The sequence below is a fragment of the Papio anubis genome, chromosome 11 (assembly GCF_008728515.1).
Source record: "Papio anubis isolate 15944 chromosome 11, Panubis1.0, whole genome shotgun sequence".
In the NCBI taxonomy this organism is placed as follows: Eukaryota; Metazoa; Chordata; class Mammalia; order Primates; family Cercopithecidae; genus Papio; species Papio anubis.
Window position 1 is genome coordinate 68,335,580 of NC_044986.1, and position 16,492 is coordinate 68,352,071.

The window sequence follows — 16,492 nt, forward strand, 5'->3', positions numbered from 1 at the left end:
GCCAGTGCACTCCTGCTGGGCGACAGAGCAAGACTCCAACAAAAAAAAAAAAAAAAAAAGAAAGAAAGAAAAAGAAATGTCATTATTATTCTACGTCTCTGTTGTTTACAGTCAAACCTCAGCCCAACTAATATATACATTTAACCAACGACCTCACTTACAAGAAAGGTCTCCCAACAACGAGTGTTTCCGGGGGTACTCCAGTGAGGATACTGAAAAGCCCAGTACACAACATAACCAAAGATTTTCTGAAGCAATCTCAGAATGACAGGATAACCCTTCCTAGAAGGTGATAAAACAATCAGTCTCATTATTTTAACCATACAACATATGCTTTGCCTTTTAAATATTTTAGTAACATGCTAAAATACAATTTGAGTCTAGCTACCAAAAAAAAAGTAACAGAAAATGCAGGCAGCCTCCCAGTGCTGACAATCAGAGCCTACATTCCACAGGGCAGCAGATGTGCTGCCTGGGTAAGGCGGCACCATGGCAACAGGCAGGTTGCTAGGAAACCAAGAGAGGATAATCCCAGGAGGGGCAGCTTCTACCGCAGGTCCCCCGCATTCAGGCATTTCTCAGAAGAATTCATGTACTTCCATCCCCTAGAAGCAGGAGATAACACAATGCACTCAACACTAACTACTCAAACAGCTAGTGCCACAAATATCTTCTATGGTAAAGAGCACTCGTCTCTTCTTCATAGATAATCCTGCCTTTGGAAAACAGTCTGCAGAGCAGAATAACACAGCTCACTGAATCATTCAGTATAGTATACACTCAGAGGTAGTCTCCCTTGATTTGGAGGAAGTAAGGTCCGAGAGTCCTCTTACCACATAAGAAATCAGTGGCAATAAAGCTCTTAAGCTTGCTAGGCTGACATCCCATCACCTCTGGCCTCAAAGTATTAAGACAAAGGTCCTTTCTTCCCTGCTTCTCCTCTGCTGCTACAGCCTGGCTTCTTAATTTTCCTCCCAAGCCAGATCATTCCAGAGCAGGACATTATCTACACAGAGAAAGCAATAAAGTCCTCAGGGAAATTACCTTGTGCAATAATGACTGAGGCTGGGGACACGAAGGCAATCTACTCAGACTGTATAAGAGTGATGGAATGGAGGCTTAACTAATTTGGGGACAATTCCTAACTAGTTCATTCAAGGGCACTGTAGTCCAATAAAAACTCCTAACAAAGCTTTTCTTCCAAAGCATTAACATATCAGGTGATGATCAAAGAAGAACTTAGATCACCTTAGATAAGATTACATGACAATCCATGACTGAAAAACGAGCCCTTGGCAGGACTACCCAGATTCCAGCCAAGTGAGCAAGTGGAGCCAGGGGTCAGAGAGGGGCTCTGCATGGCTCCCCATCCTCGAGAAAGCTCCGCTGCAGATCCAGCATGCTGCATGGCAGTCGGTGCAGGCACCCACACAAACTGGTGCTGGCTCCCACGCTGAGCCTTGCTTACCAGCTGCATGGTCTCTGCACATTTGCAGAAGATAATCATATGCTAAAAAAGGCTTCATGCAAACCTCATTAAAGAAATTCAGTATTCTGAACTTGTCTCATATACTATTTACTAACTAAAAAGTTCCAGATATATATGAGTCTACTATAAATGTCACTTTTGGCGTACTTCAGTTAATACTTTATAGGAATACTCCCTTCATTTGAAATCTAAAATGTTCAGACCACAGTATGGGTCACGGCAGGATATCAGACTGGCCCAGAATTCCGATTTAGTTGCTTTCACCACAGAGGGCTGTTATGATAATTAAATGAACTAATGTTCAATAAAAAGCAGAATGGGCCAGGTGCAGTGGCTCACATCTGTAATCCCAGCACTGTGGGAGGCAGAGGCGGGCAGATCACCTGAGCTCCTTCAAGACCAGCCTGCGCAACATGGTGAAACCCCATCTCTACTAAAAATACAAAAAATGGCTGGGTGCGGTGGCTCACGCCTGTTACTCCAGCACTTTGGGAGGCCAAGGCAAGTGGATTACTCGAGGTCAGGAGTTCGAGACCAGCCTGGTCAACATAGTGAAACCTGGTTTCTACTATATATATATATAAATAAAATAGCCAGGCATGGTGGCGCACACCTGTGGTCCCAGCTACTCAAGAGGCTGAGGCAGGAGAATCACTTCAACCCGTAAGTAAGGCAGAGGATGCAGTGAGCCGAGATCATGCCACTGCACTCTGGCCTAGGTGACAGTGCAAGACCCCGTCTTTTTAAAATAAAAAAAAAAAAGCAGAATGTCTCCTTATGGGTTAGCTATTAAATATCTGTAGGTTCTGCAAATCAGCTAAACCAGTGGTTCTCAAAGTGTGGTCCAAAACCCTAAAGGTCCCAGGGACTCTTTCAGGCGGTCTGTGAGGGAAAAATCCTCATAATGAAAACAAGACATCAGTTGCCATTTTGCTCACTCACAAATGTCCAGTGAAGTTCCTGCAGAGGCATGTGACATGACATTGCAACAGACTGAATGCCCAAGCAGCTAAGAATCCAGCCAGGTGTTAAAAGGATTGCAAAAATGTAAAACAGGCTGCTCACTAAATATCTGTGTTATGGAAAATATTTTTTCATTAAAAATATAATACATATAATAAATATATATATGTTAACATGTAATAGGTTTATCAATATTTCAAAGCATTACTTTTTAAACACTGACAGTTTAACTCATAGGATGTTAAATATTGATAGATACAGCCCACATAAGCAAAAGGTCTTTGGGGTCCTCAATAACTAAGGAGTATATAGGGATCCTGCAACCAAAAGTTTGAGAACCTCCAAGCTAAACATCTAGAGAACCAACTTCTGAAACCAAAAGTGGGGGGGATAATTTCCTCAACTTATAGCTGCTTTCTTTTTCAGATTTACCTCAAATCAGAGCCACCATTAACATCTAAATTATATTAGGCTCCCCTGTCCCTATCACCTACATAGAACCCTCCCCAAAAGGTTTGGGAGGGGCGGGTCCCAAACTATCCTCAACTATTATAAAGGTCAACACTTCATTTGCGTTCAAAGTCACTCTTAATTTCGTAACCCTAAAAACAATGTCTTAACATTAATTTAAGAATAGAAGATAATATTCTACCTAATCATGATAAAGACTCAGCACTATGAAGTAATGAAGTTTCAAGCACACTAGCCCACACTTCCCCAGCTGAAGTTTACCTGGCTACACCTCACGGCACTCATCAATGCTGAGCACCTGTTATGTGCCCAAACTGCTCCACAGGCTGCAGACACAGCAAGTGATCAAGACAACGCACACACCACAACGCCAGGTAGCGGTGAGTGCTACAGATAAAGCAAGGTGGGGTGGGGCAGCTATTTCAGACAGATCTGTGGGGAACACTGATAAGGCAACATCAAGCAGGGACCTGAATGCATAGAGAGAGGAAGCCCCATGGGTTACCCAGGGAGGAAGATGTCTCAGAGAGGTGGAATTCAAACTGGAAAATCTATGAACACCAACAAGGAAGGGGCCAGGAGCCTGGACAGCAGGCCAGACAGAAGACAGGCGGAGGAACTGAGAGGTGGCCAATCACCAGGTGACAGGCGACCTTGCCAACACACTCTGAGTTTTATTCCTAGTGCTATAGGAAGCCACATGGCCCTCTGGTATCAATGCCTGAAGAACAGATTTACTCATACAGAATGGCATCCCATCACAGCTACTGAAAGAGTTGTAAGCAACGTGACAAATACTGGCCAAAAGAACTTTCTCTGCGTCTTCTTCAATCTTAGTCATGTTGTTTCCTCTCATGTAAATAATTTTTCAAAGGCAGTATCTGTCCAAATGTGGCCAGAATTTACGATTTTTACATTTACAAGTCTCATTAGAATTCACCTCACATTTTATTAGATGTCGATGTCCATCAATAGGCATTAAATAGACACATCCATACAATGAAATACTCAGCTGGGAAGTGGGAAGAGATTAAGGAGACCTGAGAGCCAAGGGCTATGTGGCATAGCCGGTTGGACCCAGGAACCAAAAAATGAGATTAGTGGGAAAACTGGTAAAAATCCAAATAATAAAGTTTGCAATCTAGATAGTGAGTGTCCTGATATTAATTCCTTGCTTTTGGCAAACGTATCATGGTTATACAACACGTTGACAGTATGGAAAGCTAGGTGAAGGGTATACAGGAACTCAGTATACTACCTTTGTAACTTTTCTGTAAATCTAACATTATCTCAAATTTTAAAATTTAAGTACATCTATCTGTGTTAGCATGAAGTGACCTCTAGGATATACTGTTTAAGAAAACAAAAGGAGAAATGCAAATGAAACCACTAAGTCATTTTACTCCTATCAAATTAGCAAAATTTAAAGTTTTAACAGTATCAAATGCTAACAAAGGCATGCAGTAACTGGAAATCGAGTATGTTATGGAATGGCAACTGCCAAGATCATCTGAGAGTACTTCTATAATTGTTAGTTACTCCACAACTCAGCAATTCTGCTCTTAGACATATTCCCTAGAGAAATGTTTTCCATGTGCACAAGGAGACATGTGCAAGAATTTTTACCGAAGCAGGCTGTAACAGAAAAAAACTAGAAATTATCTAAATGTCTATCACTAGAATAGAAATGATATAGACCGGGTTCAGTGGCTCACACCTGTAATCCCAGCACTTTGGGGGGCTGAGGAGGGCAGATCACCTGAGGTCAGGAGTGCGAGACCAGCCTGGCCAATGTGGTGAAGCCCTCCCTGTGTGTACTAAAAATACAACCATTAGCCAGGCGTGGTGACATGCATCCATAATCCCAGCTACTCGGGAGGATGAGACAGGAGAATCCCTTGAACTCAAGAGGCGGAGGTTGCAGTGAGCCAAGATCACGCCACTGCACTCCAGCCTGGGTGACAGAGCAAGACTCCGTCTCAAAAAAAAAAAAAGAAAAAGAAATTCTATAATTTCAATACTATATTGTAGTGAAAATGAAACAGGTCTACGCATTTTCTTTTTTGTGGAGGGCTTTCCAGTAAAAACCAGAAAGCCTTCTAGACAAATTCTAAAAGGCATAACAGTAATCTACACATTATCAACGTAGATAAACCTTCCTAGCAAAACAAAAAACTAACCCAACAATATAGAGTGGTCCCTCTTTAACCATAGCTTCCTTGTCTACCATGTCAGTTACCCACCGTCAAATGTGGTCTGAAAATGTATTCTGAGAGACAAAGACCACATTCACAGAATTTTTATTACATATTGTTTTAATTGTTCTGTATTACTAGTTGTTGTTAATCCCTTACTGTGCCTAATTTATAAACTAAACTTTATCACAGGTATGTATGCATAAGAAAAAACATACTATATATAAGGTTTGGTCTCATCCACAGCTTCTGGCATCCCCTGGGGGTCTTGGGACACATCCCCCAAGGATAAAGGGAAAGACTGTTGGATACAATATTTGCAAAATGTTTAAAATATCCAAAACAATACTCTATACACACTGCTGAAGCTTCCAGTCACATGTAGGGGAGGAAAAAGACCTAAGGGGGAGGAAAAACTAGTCCAGGAAGGTGGCTGTCTATGGCGGCAGCTGGGTTGTCAGGTTCCATTTCTTAACCTGGGTGTTGCATACACGTGTTCATGATAATCTTCCACTTTTAAAATGTTTCACAATTTAAGAAGCAACAAGCAAAACAGTCAGTAGAATATACTATTATGCGTGTTAAAAAGAAAAAAGGCAGAAGGAACTCACACATGGGGTGTACCTCTGCAAGCTCCTAAGGGAGCTGCTACTAGGCTGTCTGAGGAGGGCCTGGGGCCAGCAGTGATGGGGACAAACCTTGTATTCTACACTCCATTCTACTGACTGACCTGGCTTCCCACGTCCATCTATTATCTACTCTAAACAGCTCGCCTCCATTTATGAATGGGGAAACTGAACTAGGGGGCTGGAACAGACTACCTCAGGTCCAGGGTTAGTGACAACAGGTGCAGACCCAAGCATTCAGGTTACCAGGAACCAGCTCTGATCTGCTGGGCTGCTCTGATGTCAAGATCACCTGCAGCTACACCTAGTTTGGCTACCTAGACTATGAACTGCCTACCAACTCCCTCCTAACTGCTGTGTACCTACCCTGGCTTGTTTTCCTGACTCACTAATTATACCCAGCATGTATGTTTTTAATAAGTCAATTTAATTTTGTTAAAGTCACAACGTCCTTTGAAACGAAGATGCCAAAGGAAATCACAAAATCAAGGGCAGAAAATAGGTTGCTGTGCTGGGGGGACAAAGATATTGACAATACATTATTTATATTAGTGGTACAGCAACAAACAATACTAACTAAGTCCTTTTCTGTATTCACCTAATTTATTAAAGCTAAACAGCAGCCCAGTGAAATAGGAATGATTAATGCCACTTTACAAATGATGAAATACGGGAGACTTTAAGCAACTTGCCCAAGGTCGTATGGCTACTGTCAGCAATGAGATAACGTGAAACTTCCACTCCACATTGTCATCTTCTCCCAACATACAATATTACAAATGCCATAAAGTTATTTTTTGGAACTTCATGTAATAAAAAAATAAAGCAATTAGTACTTTTGCAACAGCCAAAATCTTCATCCCAATCACTGTATTTATCATCACTGTTTTAAAGCCTTAAAAAAAAAAAAAGGCCAGGTGCGGTGACTCACGCCTGTAATCCCAACACTTTGGGAGGCCGAGGCAGGCAGATCACTTGAGGTCAGGAGTTCGAGACCAGCCTGGCTAACATGGCGAAACCCCATCTCTACTAAAAATACAAAAATTAGCCAGGCGTGGTGGCACACCCCTGTAATCTCAGCTATCAGCTACCTGGGAGGCTGAGGTATGAGAATCACTTAAACCCGGGAAGCAGAGGTTGCAGTGAGCCGAGATCACGCCACTGCACTCCAGCCTGGGCAACAGAGTAAGACTCTGTCTCAAAAAAATAAATAAATAAAATAATTTTTAAAAAAAGGGCAAGCAGGGCAATGTAATTCTAATTAGTACTCTCTTTCATTTATCTGAAGAATATCCAGACTCTCCTTCCTGGTGGCAGAACCAAAAAGGAGCCAGAAAGCAAGGCTTACAGCCTGGCAGCCAGTACTCTAGAATCCCTGCTAGAAGCTGCCTCCAAAGCTGCCATGCATACCTGTCTAAGTGGCTTTGGTCTTGGCCTTGAGAACTTCCTAAGCATGCCTCATTAGGTGCTGTCCCCAGCCAGCAACACCCCGCCCCACCCTTCCACTTCCCAACAGCTATCTGGACATCCCATGGTTTCACTCACCGAGAAAATGGAAGACTAACTTCTCCTTTCCCTCATCTAGAAAATGCCACATCAATTAATCCAACAGACTTCAACTCTCAGAGTTCCTTCTCCAAACAACCTGTCAGGGCCGGGCGCGGTGGCTCACACCTGTAATTCCAGCACTTTGGGAGGCTGAGGCAGGCAGATCACTTGAGGTCATGAGTTCAAGACCAGCCTGGCCAACATGGCAAAACCCCATCTCTACTAAAAATACAAAAATTAGCCGGCATGGTGGTGGGCACCTATAATCCTAGCTACTCGGGAGGCAGAGGCGGGAAAATCGCTTGAACCCAGGAAGCGGAAGTGGCAGTGAGCCAAGATCGCACCACTGCACTCCAGCCTGGGGACAGAGCAAGACTCCATCTCAAAAACAACCTGTCAGGTTTTTCCCTTTCGGACGCCTCTCTTTCACAAGAGAGAGCTGCTCTCCTCTCTCCTTTCTTCTGCCTATTAAACTTTCTGCTCCAAAAAAAAAAAGAAAGAAACAAAACAACGTGTCAAATGTACTTCAAGGACGTGACAAATCACTGATTTGTTAAAACAAATAAACCCTTCTTTCTTCAGGAATTATACTCTTATTTTCACAGAATAAAACTGATTTACTATTGATAAACAGGAGATTTATCCAAAATCCCTGACAGGCCAAGACCTGAAGTTCCTACTGATATACAGCAGGCCAGGCAATAAATTCATATGTTATTGAAAGAAAATATGTTAATACCTTCTAGCATGCCCAGAAAAGACACCTGTCTTAGTGTGGGGTAGACAACATTCAGCTGGCTAGCCACCACACAGCTGACAGCTATCAGAGCATCTAAGCTTCAGGGAGCACCTGCCACATCCAGGCACCAGCCCTCATGCCTTACACCTAGCTCATGAACACGCTCCTTTTTCCACCAGAGGACTCACCCAACAGCAACAGCCTCCATGATCCCATTTGTAAAAGTTCGAAACTGCAGCCTTTACATCTATGGCGTTCAAAGGTTAACAAAAATGTTTCCTTTGGGGCAAGTGGGACAGGGCAGTGAACGGGTGAACAGGGGCCTCTGGATGCCTGGATGCTACTGCTCTGCTCCCCAACCTCGGGGGCTGCTTACACGGGCGGGCTCACTTTGTGGTAATTCATCAAGTTATCTACTTAATCTTCCATGTATGTAACTTACACTAAGTTTTTAAAAGTTAAGAGGTCCATGTTGACAGAGGGATACGGAAAAAGCGAGCACTGTAGAGTCTTGGGTTCTGGTCCTGGCATCCCCAGTAAATGGTCTGTGATTTGGGAGAATCACCTCTGGGCACCTCCAGGTCTTCATTTCTTCCAAAGGGATTAGATTAGATGCTCTCCAATTCTCCCACGGTGCCATGGCTTTGCTTTTGCTTTTAGGTGGGTAAAAAGGAGAGGCAGCTGGATGGGCAAAGTAACTCAAAAGCAAGTGTCTCTACCATCGGGAAGGACATCACTGAAACACAAAATACAAAGCCCGCCCCGATTCGGGGTGACACTCTGTACTATAACAGTGTCACGAAGAAAGTTCTAAATGCCTCCCAGGCAGCAGACAATAGCTGCAGTCACCAGGCACTTTCACGAACAAAACTCATTATCATGTCTAGAAATTTTAGGAGTAACAATTCCAAAAAAATCACAAAGGGGCCACAGCTGTGAAGGCCAGGCAGCATTCAAACACTGTTATCAGCACTGACTTTGGCCTAATCCTAAAGGCAGGACAGCAAAGTTTGACCAAGGCCATTACAATACCTCCCATTTACCAGAGTTTTCAGGGAAGAGGGTCCGTTGGTTAACAAAATACTGTGGTTAACCATAAGCCCATATATACCCGAGGTGGATTTTACATTTCCCAAGACACAATTAAGTCCCTTTTGGGTGATGTGAGTGAATCAGAACTCTTAAGGGTCTTGTGAAGAGTGACTCAACGTCAACAAGAACAATGGATAATGTAAAAAGTAAGAAAAAAATTGCTCTGAATCAGTATAAAAAATTTAGAGACCAGCATTAGTTTATTATACAGACCATAGAATAACAGCAGTATAAGCTTGAATATAAAACCAAAATGATTTTTTTAGTAAGCAGATCGCCTTTCACTGTGCACAGGTAAAACAAATTTAAGAGCTTGGTATAGGGTCAAGAGACATTCTTGAGAGCTGCTGAAAGCTAACACATTTCTTTGGTTTTGCATCAACCCTGTCATCCACTTTGTCACTGTTTATTAAAATCTGGGTAGCTGTATGGTGGCTAAAATGGCAGCCTGCCCTTAAATTACATATAGTTACTAAGAAACAGAAATTGTGGTGGGGACTGGGTGCGGTGTCTCACGCCTGTAATCCCAGCACTTTGGGAAGCTGAGGTGGGAGAATGGCTTGAACTCGGAAGGCGGAGGTTGCAGTGAGCTGAGACTGCGCCATTGCACTCCGGCCTGGGCAACAAGAGCGAAACTCCGTTTCAAAAACGAACAAATAAAACACAAACGGGCCGGGCGCGGTGGCTCAAGCCTGTAATCCCAGCACTTTGGGAGGCCGAGACGGGCGGATCACGAGGTCAGGAGATCGAGACCATCCTGGCTAACACAGTGAAACCCCGTCTCTACTAAAAAATACAAAAAACTAGCCGGGCGAGGTGGTGGGCGCCTGTAGTCCCAGCTACTCAGGAGGCTGAGGCAGGAGAATGGCGTAAACCCGGGAGGCGGAGCTTGCAGTGAGCCGAGATCCGGCCACTGCACTCCAGCCTGGGCGACAGAGCGAGACTCCGCCTCAAAAAAAAAAAAAAAAAAAAAAAAACACAAACGGCCAATAGTGTGCAAGACTTTCTTCTCTCTCTCTCTCTCTTTTTTTTTTTTAACCGGCGGGGTCTTGCTATGTTGCCCAGGCTGGTCTCCAACTCCTAGGCTCAAGCGATCCTCTCACCTCGGTCTCCCAAAGTGCTGGGATTACGGGCATGAGCCACCGCGCCCAGATGCAAGACATTTCAAAGCAAGTGAAATGAGGACTCCATGGCAAAATAACTGGACCACAAAACACTATATCGCCTTCAATACCTATGAGAATTAAGCTCTGATTTTTTTTTTTTTAGCTTGGCCAAATTCCTATCTAAGGGGTCTAGGGAGTCATACCCTACAAATCACAAATTCTCATCAGATAGGTTTTATTTGACCCTATATATCGTGACTTACTTTCCAATCTGACTCTGGCATAACATTATGAGAGAAGGAAAAAAAAAAAGCAAAATATCTAAGCCCAAAATATATTTCCTTGCCATACCTTGAAATTGCCCTGCAAAGTCTCTTGTGGGAAAAATCCACATTCTATAGAGAATCCCCTTCCCCCTATGTTTTCCTTCCCAGATCCAGGAGATAATCAACTAAGAGCCAGACACCCTTTCGGGTCCATAGAAACATTTTACAACGTGCTCGCTCTCTTAAGTTGGCTACCTGAGAGCTTCCTCTGCACAATAAAACTTGGTCTCCACAATCCTTTATCTTTACTTGAATATTTTCTTTTTATTGATCCCAGGTCTTCAGATAAACTCAGCCAACTGTCAACTAGAAAATGTTTAAATTTACCTATGGCCTGGAAGCCCCCTGCCGCTTTGAGTTGTCCCGCCTTTCTGAACCAAACCAAAGTATTTCTTAAATGTATGTGATTGATGTGTCATACCTCCCTAAAATACGTAAAATCAAGCTGTACCCAGACCACCTTGGGCATATATTCTCAGGACCTCCTGAGGGCTGTCACGGGCCATGGTCACTCATATTTGGCTCAGAATAAATCTCAAAATATTTTAGAGTCTGACTCGTTTTGTCAACACCTAGAATCCGGAGTAAATACATACGCAAACGTCAACACAGATGATATACATGTGCTTCCTGCAGCTTCGCTACCCTTACAGACAGGCAACTGAAGCCAACGGCCAAAGTGTCCTGCGGGACGGGGCCCCAGCCTACCTCCATCACGTGCGCCCAGCATAGGCACAACACAGCTGCCCAAGGGGTCACCCTACAAGACCCACCCCACAGTGGAAAACGCAGTCTGAGGGAAGGCCTCGGGGCCCCCACCGCGCAGGAACCCACTCCAGCCCCAAGGGAGATGCTGCCTAGGGCCTGGGCCGCCCTCCCGGGGGCATTTTCGCAGCCCGCCCCCCGGAGCCCCCGGTCGCCCAGAGAAAGCCGGCGAACGCGCCTGCGCAGTGCGCGCCCCCTCGCCAACCCGGGCAGGGGGAGCAGAGGGACCAGGCCCGGCACAGCCCACACTGGGGCCGATGGACGCTGCGAGGCACCTCCTCCCCAGACTGAGGGTCCCAGGGCTTACCCGCGCCCAGGAGGCTGGCCAGGAGGAAGAGAGCGTACATAACGCCGGCTGACTCCGCAGTCTGCAATGCGGAGCGTCAGCTGATCCCCGCAGATATAAATCTGCCCTGCCCCGAAGCCGTCCAGTGCGCAGGCGCTAACCCCGCCCAGTCCGGGCCTGCCCGGGCTCATCAGCACCCTGACTCAGCGCCTCTGAGGGCGCCTGCGCGAAGGGGAGGCCAATTGGGGGACAATGGGAGGAGCGAAGGGAAGGGCTATGGGGAGGAGTGAGGAAGAACTTCGAGAAAAGGAAGGGAAAAGTCATAAAAGAAAAACCCTATTAATAGGTCAGAGATTATATATGTAACAATACCTTTTAAATCTCCACATTGTTGGCCGCCGCGGTGGCTGACACTTGTAATCTCAACACTTGGGAGGCCGAGGCGGGCGGAGAGTTCAAGACCAGCCTGGGCAACGTGGTGAAACCCCATCTCTACAAAAAAAATACAAAAAAATCAGCCCGTTGTAGTAGCGGGTTTCACACAGAATAGCTTGAGGTTTCACAGAAAATGAGTAGTCGTGTAACGGTGAGGGTACAGGACTCAGTCCTGGCCAGGAGCACGTGGGGGCAGGTGGTGGCACCTGGTCAAAGGCAAGTCTGGGCTGGGCGTGGTGGCTCACGCCTGTAATCCCAACACTTTGGGAGGCCGAGGCGGGCGGATCATGAGGTCAGGAGTTCGAGACCAGCCTGACCAATATGGTGAAACCCTGTCTCTACTAAAAATACAAAAATTAGCCAGGCGTGGTGGTGCACACCTGTGGTCCCAGGTACTCAGGAGGCTGAGGCAGGAGAATCGCTTAAACCTGGGAGGCGGAGGTTGTGGTGAGTCGAGATCATGCTACTGCACTCCAGCTTGGATAACAGAGCAAGACTCCATCACAAAAAAAAAAAAGTTTAAGCCTCACATTGTGGTACCGTTAAAGATGTACTACCATTCCTCACCCAAGGTAAGAGATCATAAGAGTCACAACCAACACTCCTGTAGCAAGAGACAGCTTAAGAGAAAAGCATAACAAATTTATGTAATCAACGTTTTATGTGACATAGAAGCCTTCAGAAATTAAGACCCAAAGACCTAGGGAAAACTTAATTTTTATGCCGAGGTTCGATGAAAACCGAACATGTAAAAACATGCCCAGCCAAGGGTGTGGTTTCATGGTGATAGACTGAGAGGAAACCCAGCAGCCTGTCGGTTCAGATTCTCCTAGGCCTTTGTGTTCCTTCCTCCCGGGTATGGGGAGGGTCTTCAAAGGAGAAAGGAGAAGAAAAGACATTGACCATTCTAGGTTTTATGGATGGCTTTGGGGCACAGGCATTCTAGATTCTATGCCTTGGGGAAGAGGAATTTGAGTTTCTGTGACTCCTTTTGAGGGAGAAAGAGAGGCGAGAGACAGGAGGGCAGAAGAAGGCCAAGGTCTTTGTTGTGACCTTCTAATCTCCGTTAGTTCAAAGAAATCAGCATGTCAAAGTGCCATATTTTGGGGTATGTTTTCTGAGCCCCAACAAGTCAAAAAGGTGAACAATGTATACAAGTTCTTACAGTTAGGATTCAGACTTACCACTGGACCCACACTGTCTCCTGAATCATGTTTCTAGTACTTAGAAGCAGCTTTATTCTGTGCCCTCCTTTCCCTCTTAACATGTCACGTGTGCAGTCCCTTTCACGAGACTGTGGGTCTCCGCATGAGCCACAGACAGGCTTTTCAGTATTAAAAACATCCCCTCCCAAGGCTGCGCCATGGTTTGTCCGTGGAGTTAGAGGCAGTGGAGGAAAGGGACTGAGGAGAAAAACAAGAGAGAGGAGGAAGTGCCTCAGCCTCTGGAGAAGGGAACGAGAAGCAAAGCCAGAATCTGAGAACCCAGCTAAAAATCCGCCTTGCTGGAAATGGGAGCAGTGCCACCATGTCCAGCCGCCACCTGAATCCAGAATAAGAAAGGAAGGCCTGGGTGGCCCACACAAAGCCAGTCACCCTCTGCCTGTGGCTGCTCCTGCCAGCTCCTGAATGATGGCCCCCTCCAGAAGGACAAGAACCTGCCAACCCCAAGGCAGGGAAAGAAGGGGAATCTTAGCCCCTTAGGGCAGGCACTTAGAGGTCATTTAGTCCCGTTCCATCATTGTACCTGTAGGGAAACTGAGCCCAGGAGAGGGCAGGACATTTATCCAAGGTCACACAACAGATAGAGACAGAACCTGGCCTGAAGGCTAGTTTCCTGACCTAGGAAGGGCAAACCTACAGTTGTCCCACTTCCTCCAATCTGCAATCCCCTCTGGAGAACAGCCCCAGGGACTAAGGCCTCAGAACCTTCAGTTCTGCTACCCTGCAATCTCCCTAAGCTCCCCCCACCTCCAGCCCCCACCACAGCTCTGACTTCCTCTGGGGAGCCAGATGGGGAAGTGTGCCCCATGCACCACCATGGGCCATGTGAGGCAGCTGAGTGAGTTGGGACAAGATGTGGTCTCAACTGGCTGCCTCACAGGTTGGCCTCAGTGGCCAGATGGAGACTTCGTGGCTGCTCCACCTTTGGGCTTCCCAGGCCAGGCAGAAGCGTGAGGCAGACCACACAACAGCTGGTTAAAAGCAAGGGAGCTGGGGCTCTAGGACAAATCCCCACTCCTTCAGCTCCTTGCAGATGGAGGAGCAAAGCATCCCAGTGTTCCATGCAGAGGTTACAGGACTCCAAGCCAAAAGGAAGCTCAGAGACCTCAGATCATCCCCTCTCATCTGGTAGAGCTACTGATATCTCAGGGCTGGTTAACAACAGAGCCTGAACCAGGACTCGTGTTTTTTTGTTTGTTTGTTTTTCTGTTTTTTTGGAGATGGAGGCTCACTCTACCGGCCAGGCTGGAGCGCAATGGTGCGATCTCGGCTCACTGCCACTTCCACCTCCCAGGTTCAAGCGATTCTCCTGCCTCAGCCTCCCGAGTAGCTGGGATAACAGGTGCATGCCACCACACCGGGCTAGTTTTTTTGTATTTTTTGGTAGAGACAGGATTTCACCATGTTGGCCAGGCTGTTCTCAAACTCTGACCTGAAGGGATCCTCCTGCCTTGGCCTCCCAAAGTGCTGGGATTACAGGTGTGAGCCACCACACCTGGCCTTTTTTTTTTTTTTTTTTAATATTCCTCCTTCATACCTAGAGGAATATGTCAGTGTTTTTGAGAGAAACTTTCTGCCTTTTATCTCCTCACCTGTAACTCAACAGTAATATGCTACTTCATCCACCTCGTCCGGAACTCCATGAGGACATAATTTTAATAAATAATATAAAAGCAATAAGTATATTATTATTAATTTTTTTTACCTAGTCAGTAGACGCTTAAATCCTCTAAAAAAAACAAAAAAAAAAAAACAAAAAAAACCTTCTGAACCATCTGCGTGTAGGCATAGGCAACAAGAACTGTGAAGCTCCTCAAACCCTCTGGCTCCCTTATGCCGTTCCTAGCTATGTACCCTCAGGGAAATACTCCAGAAGTGAAGGAATATTTTGTCCGAAGTGTTCACAGAAGGGTCCTTTAGAACCATGGAAGTTGGAAAGATCCCAAGTGCTGAAAAATGAAGAGATGACTGCGGAAACTGGCTGGATAGAGCAACGGTACTGAAGCAGCGTTGAAACAGCAGAAGGAGGGAGCAAGGGCCAGGCTGCAGCAAGTCTTCCAGGAATCTGGGTCCCAAGAAACATGGGCAGAGTGAGAGGCCAAAGCCCATCTGCTAGTAAGCCCTGCTGCTGACTTCCCAGAGAGGGTGGCAGAACTGGTGGAGAGCTTCCAGATCCTGGATCCCACCCGGCGCGGTGGCTCACGCCTGTCATCCCAGCACTTTGGGAGGCCAAGGCGGGCAGACCACTTGAGGTCAGGAGTTCGAGACCAGCCCGGCCAACATGGTGAAACCCCGTCTCTACTAAAAATACAAAAATTAGCCAGGCGTAGTGGCACGCGCCTGTAATCCCAGCTACCTGGGAGGCTAAGGTATGAGAATCGCTTGAACCCAGGAGGCAGAGGCTGCAGTGAGCTGAGATCCTGCCATTGCACTACAGCCTGGGTGACAGAGCGAGACTGTCTAAAAAAAAAAAAAACCTGAAAACAAACAAACAAAAAGATCCTGCAGCCTGCAGCACCCCAAAGAGAGGATGCACGGGCAGCCATAGCCCTCCACCCTGTCCCTCTCCCTCCCACAAGCTCAGGATTTCAGCCAGGAGGGGAACAGAGAATTGGAAGTAGGGGGGAAATTCTGACTTTGGATGAACTCATCTTGCATTATTTCACTCATGGAAATGTCCACACTGTAATTTTTAAAAAACAAAATTAATATGGGAAAATTTAAAAGAGAAAAGAAAATCCCTTCCACCACCACCCTCTGGGAGCTCAAGTCTTCAAGGAACTGAAAAGATACTTTTCCTTAGAAATGTGAGCCATGCTTAAGGTTTCTCAATGGCCTTCCCGTTCTGGATCTCAGTTCTGCATGAGGCCCCAATTTTTGTGTCTGAGATCTCTTGAAATCCCCACCTGCCAGACCCTTTTAATAATTTTCCAGCTGGGCACAGTGGCTCATGCCTATAATCCCAGCACTTTCGGAGGCCAAGGTGAGAGGATCACTTGAGCCCAGGAGTTGGAGACCATCCTGGGCAACCTGACAAAACCCTGTCTTTACAAAAAAAAATGCAAAAATTAGCCAGGTGTGGTGATACAGGTCTGTGATCCCAGCTACTCTGGAGGTTATGGGATGAGAGGATGGCTCGAACCCAAGAGGGTGAGGCTGCAGTTGTACCCCTCTGCATGTCAGCCTGGGCAACAGAGCAAGATCCCATCTCAAATAATAATAATGATG

The 16,492-nt window shown here is 45.9% G+C and overlaps 1 protein-coding gene and 1 non-coding gene across 5 annotated transcripts in view; both read right to left on the reverse strand.

The window, feature by feature from the left end:
• Positions 1-11,815, reverse strand: part of PSAP (prosaposin) — a 34,856-nt gene extending 23,041 nt beyond the window's left edge. For 3 of the 4 annotated variants that reach the window (XM_009214734.3, XM_003903809.4, XM_003903808.3), the window contains exon 1: positions 11,628-11,815. In XM_009214734.3, coding sequence (XP_009212998.1) covers positions 11,628-11,667 — 40 coding nt within the window. In that variant the 5' untranslated portion in view covers positions 11,668-11,815. Of the gene's footprint in view, positions 1-11,151; positions 11,170-11,627 lie in introns of those variants that run through there. The other variant, XM_017962968.3, reaches the window with a different exon arrangement.
• On the reverse strand, positions 4,992-5,051 carry LOC116269580. The gene has a single exon (XR_004177202.1). It is a non-coding gene; the product is annotated as a U7 small nuclear RNA (small nuclear RNA).
• Positions 11,816-16,492: the final 4,677 nt, after the last annotated feature.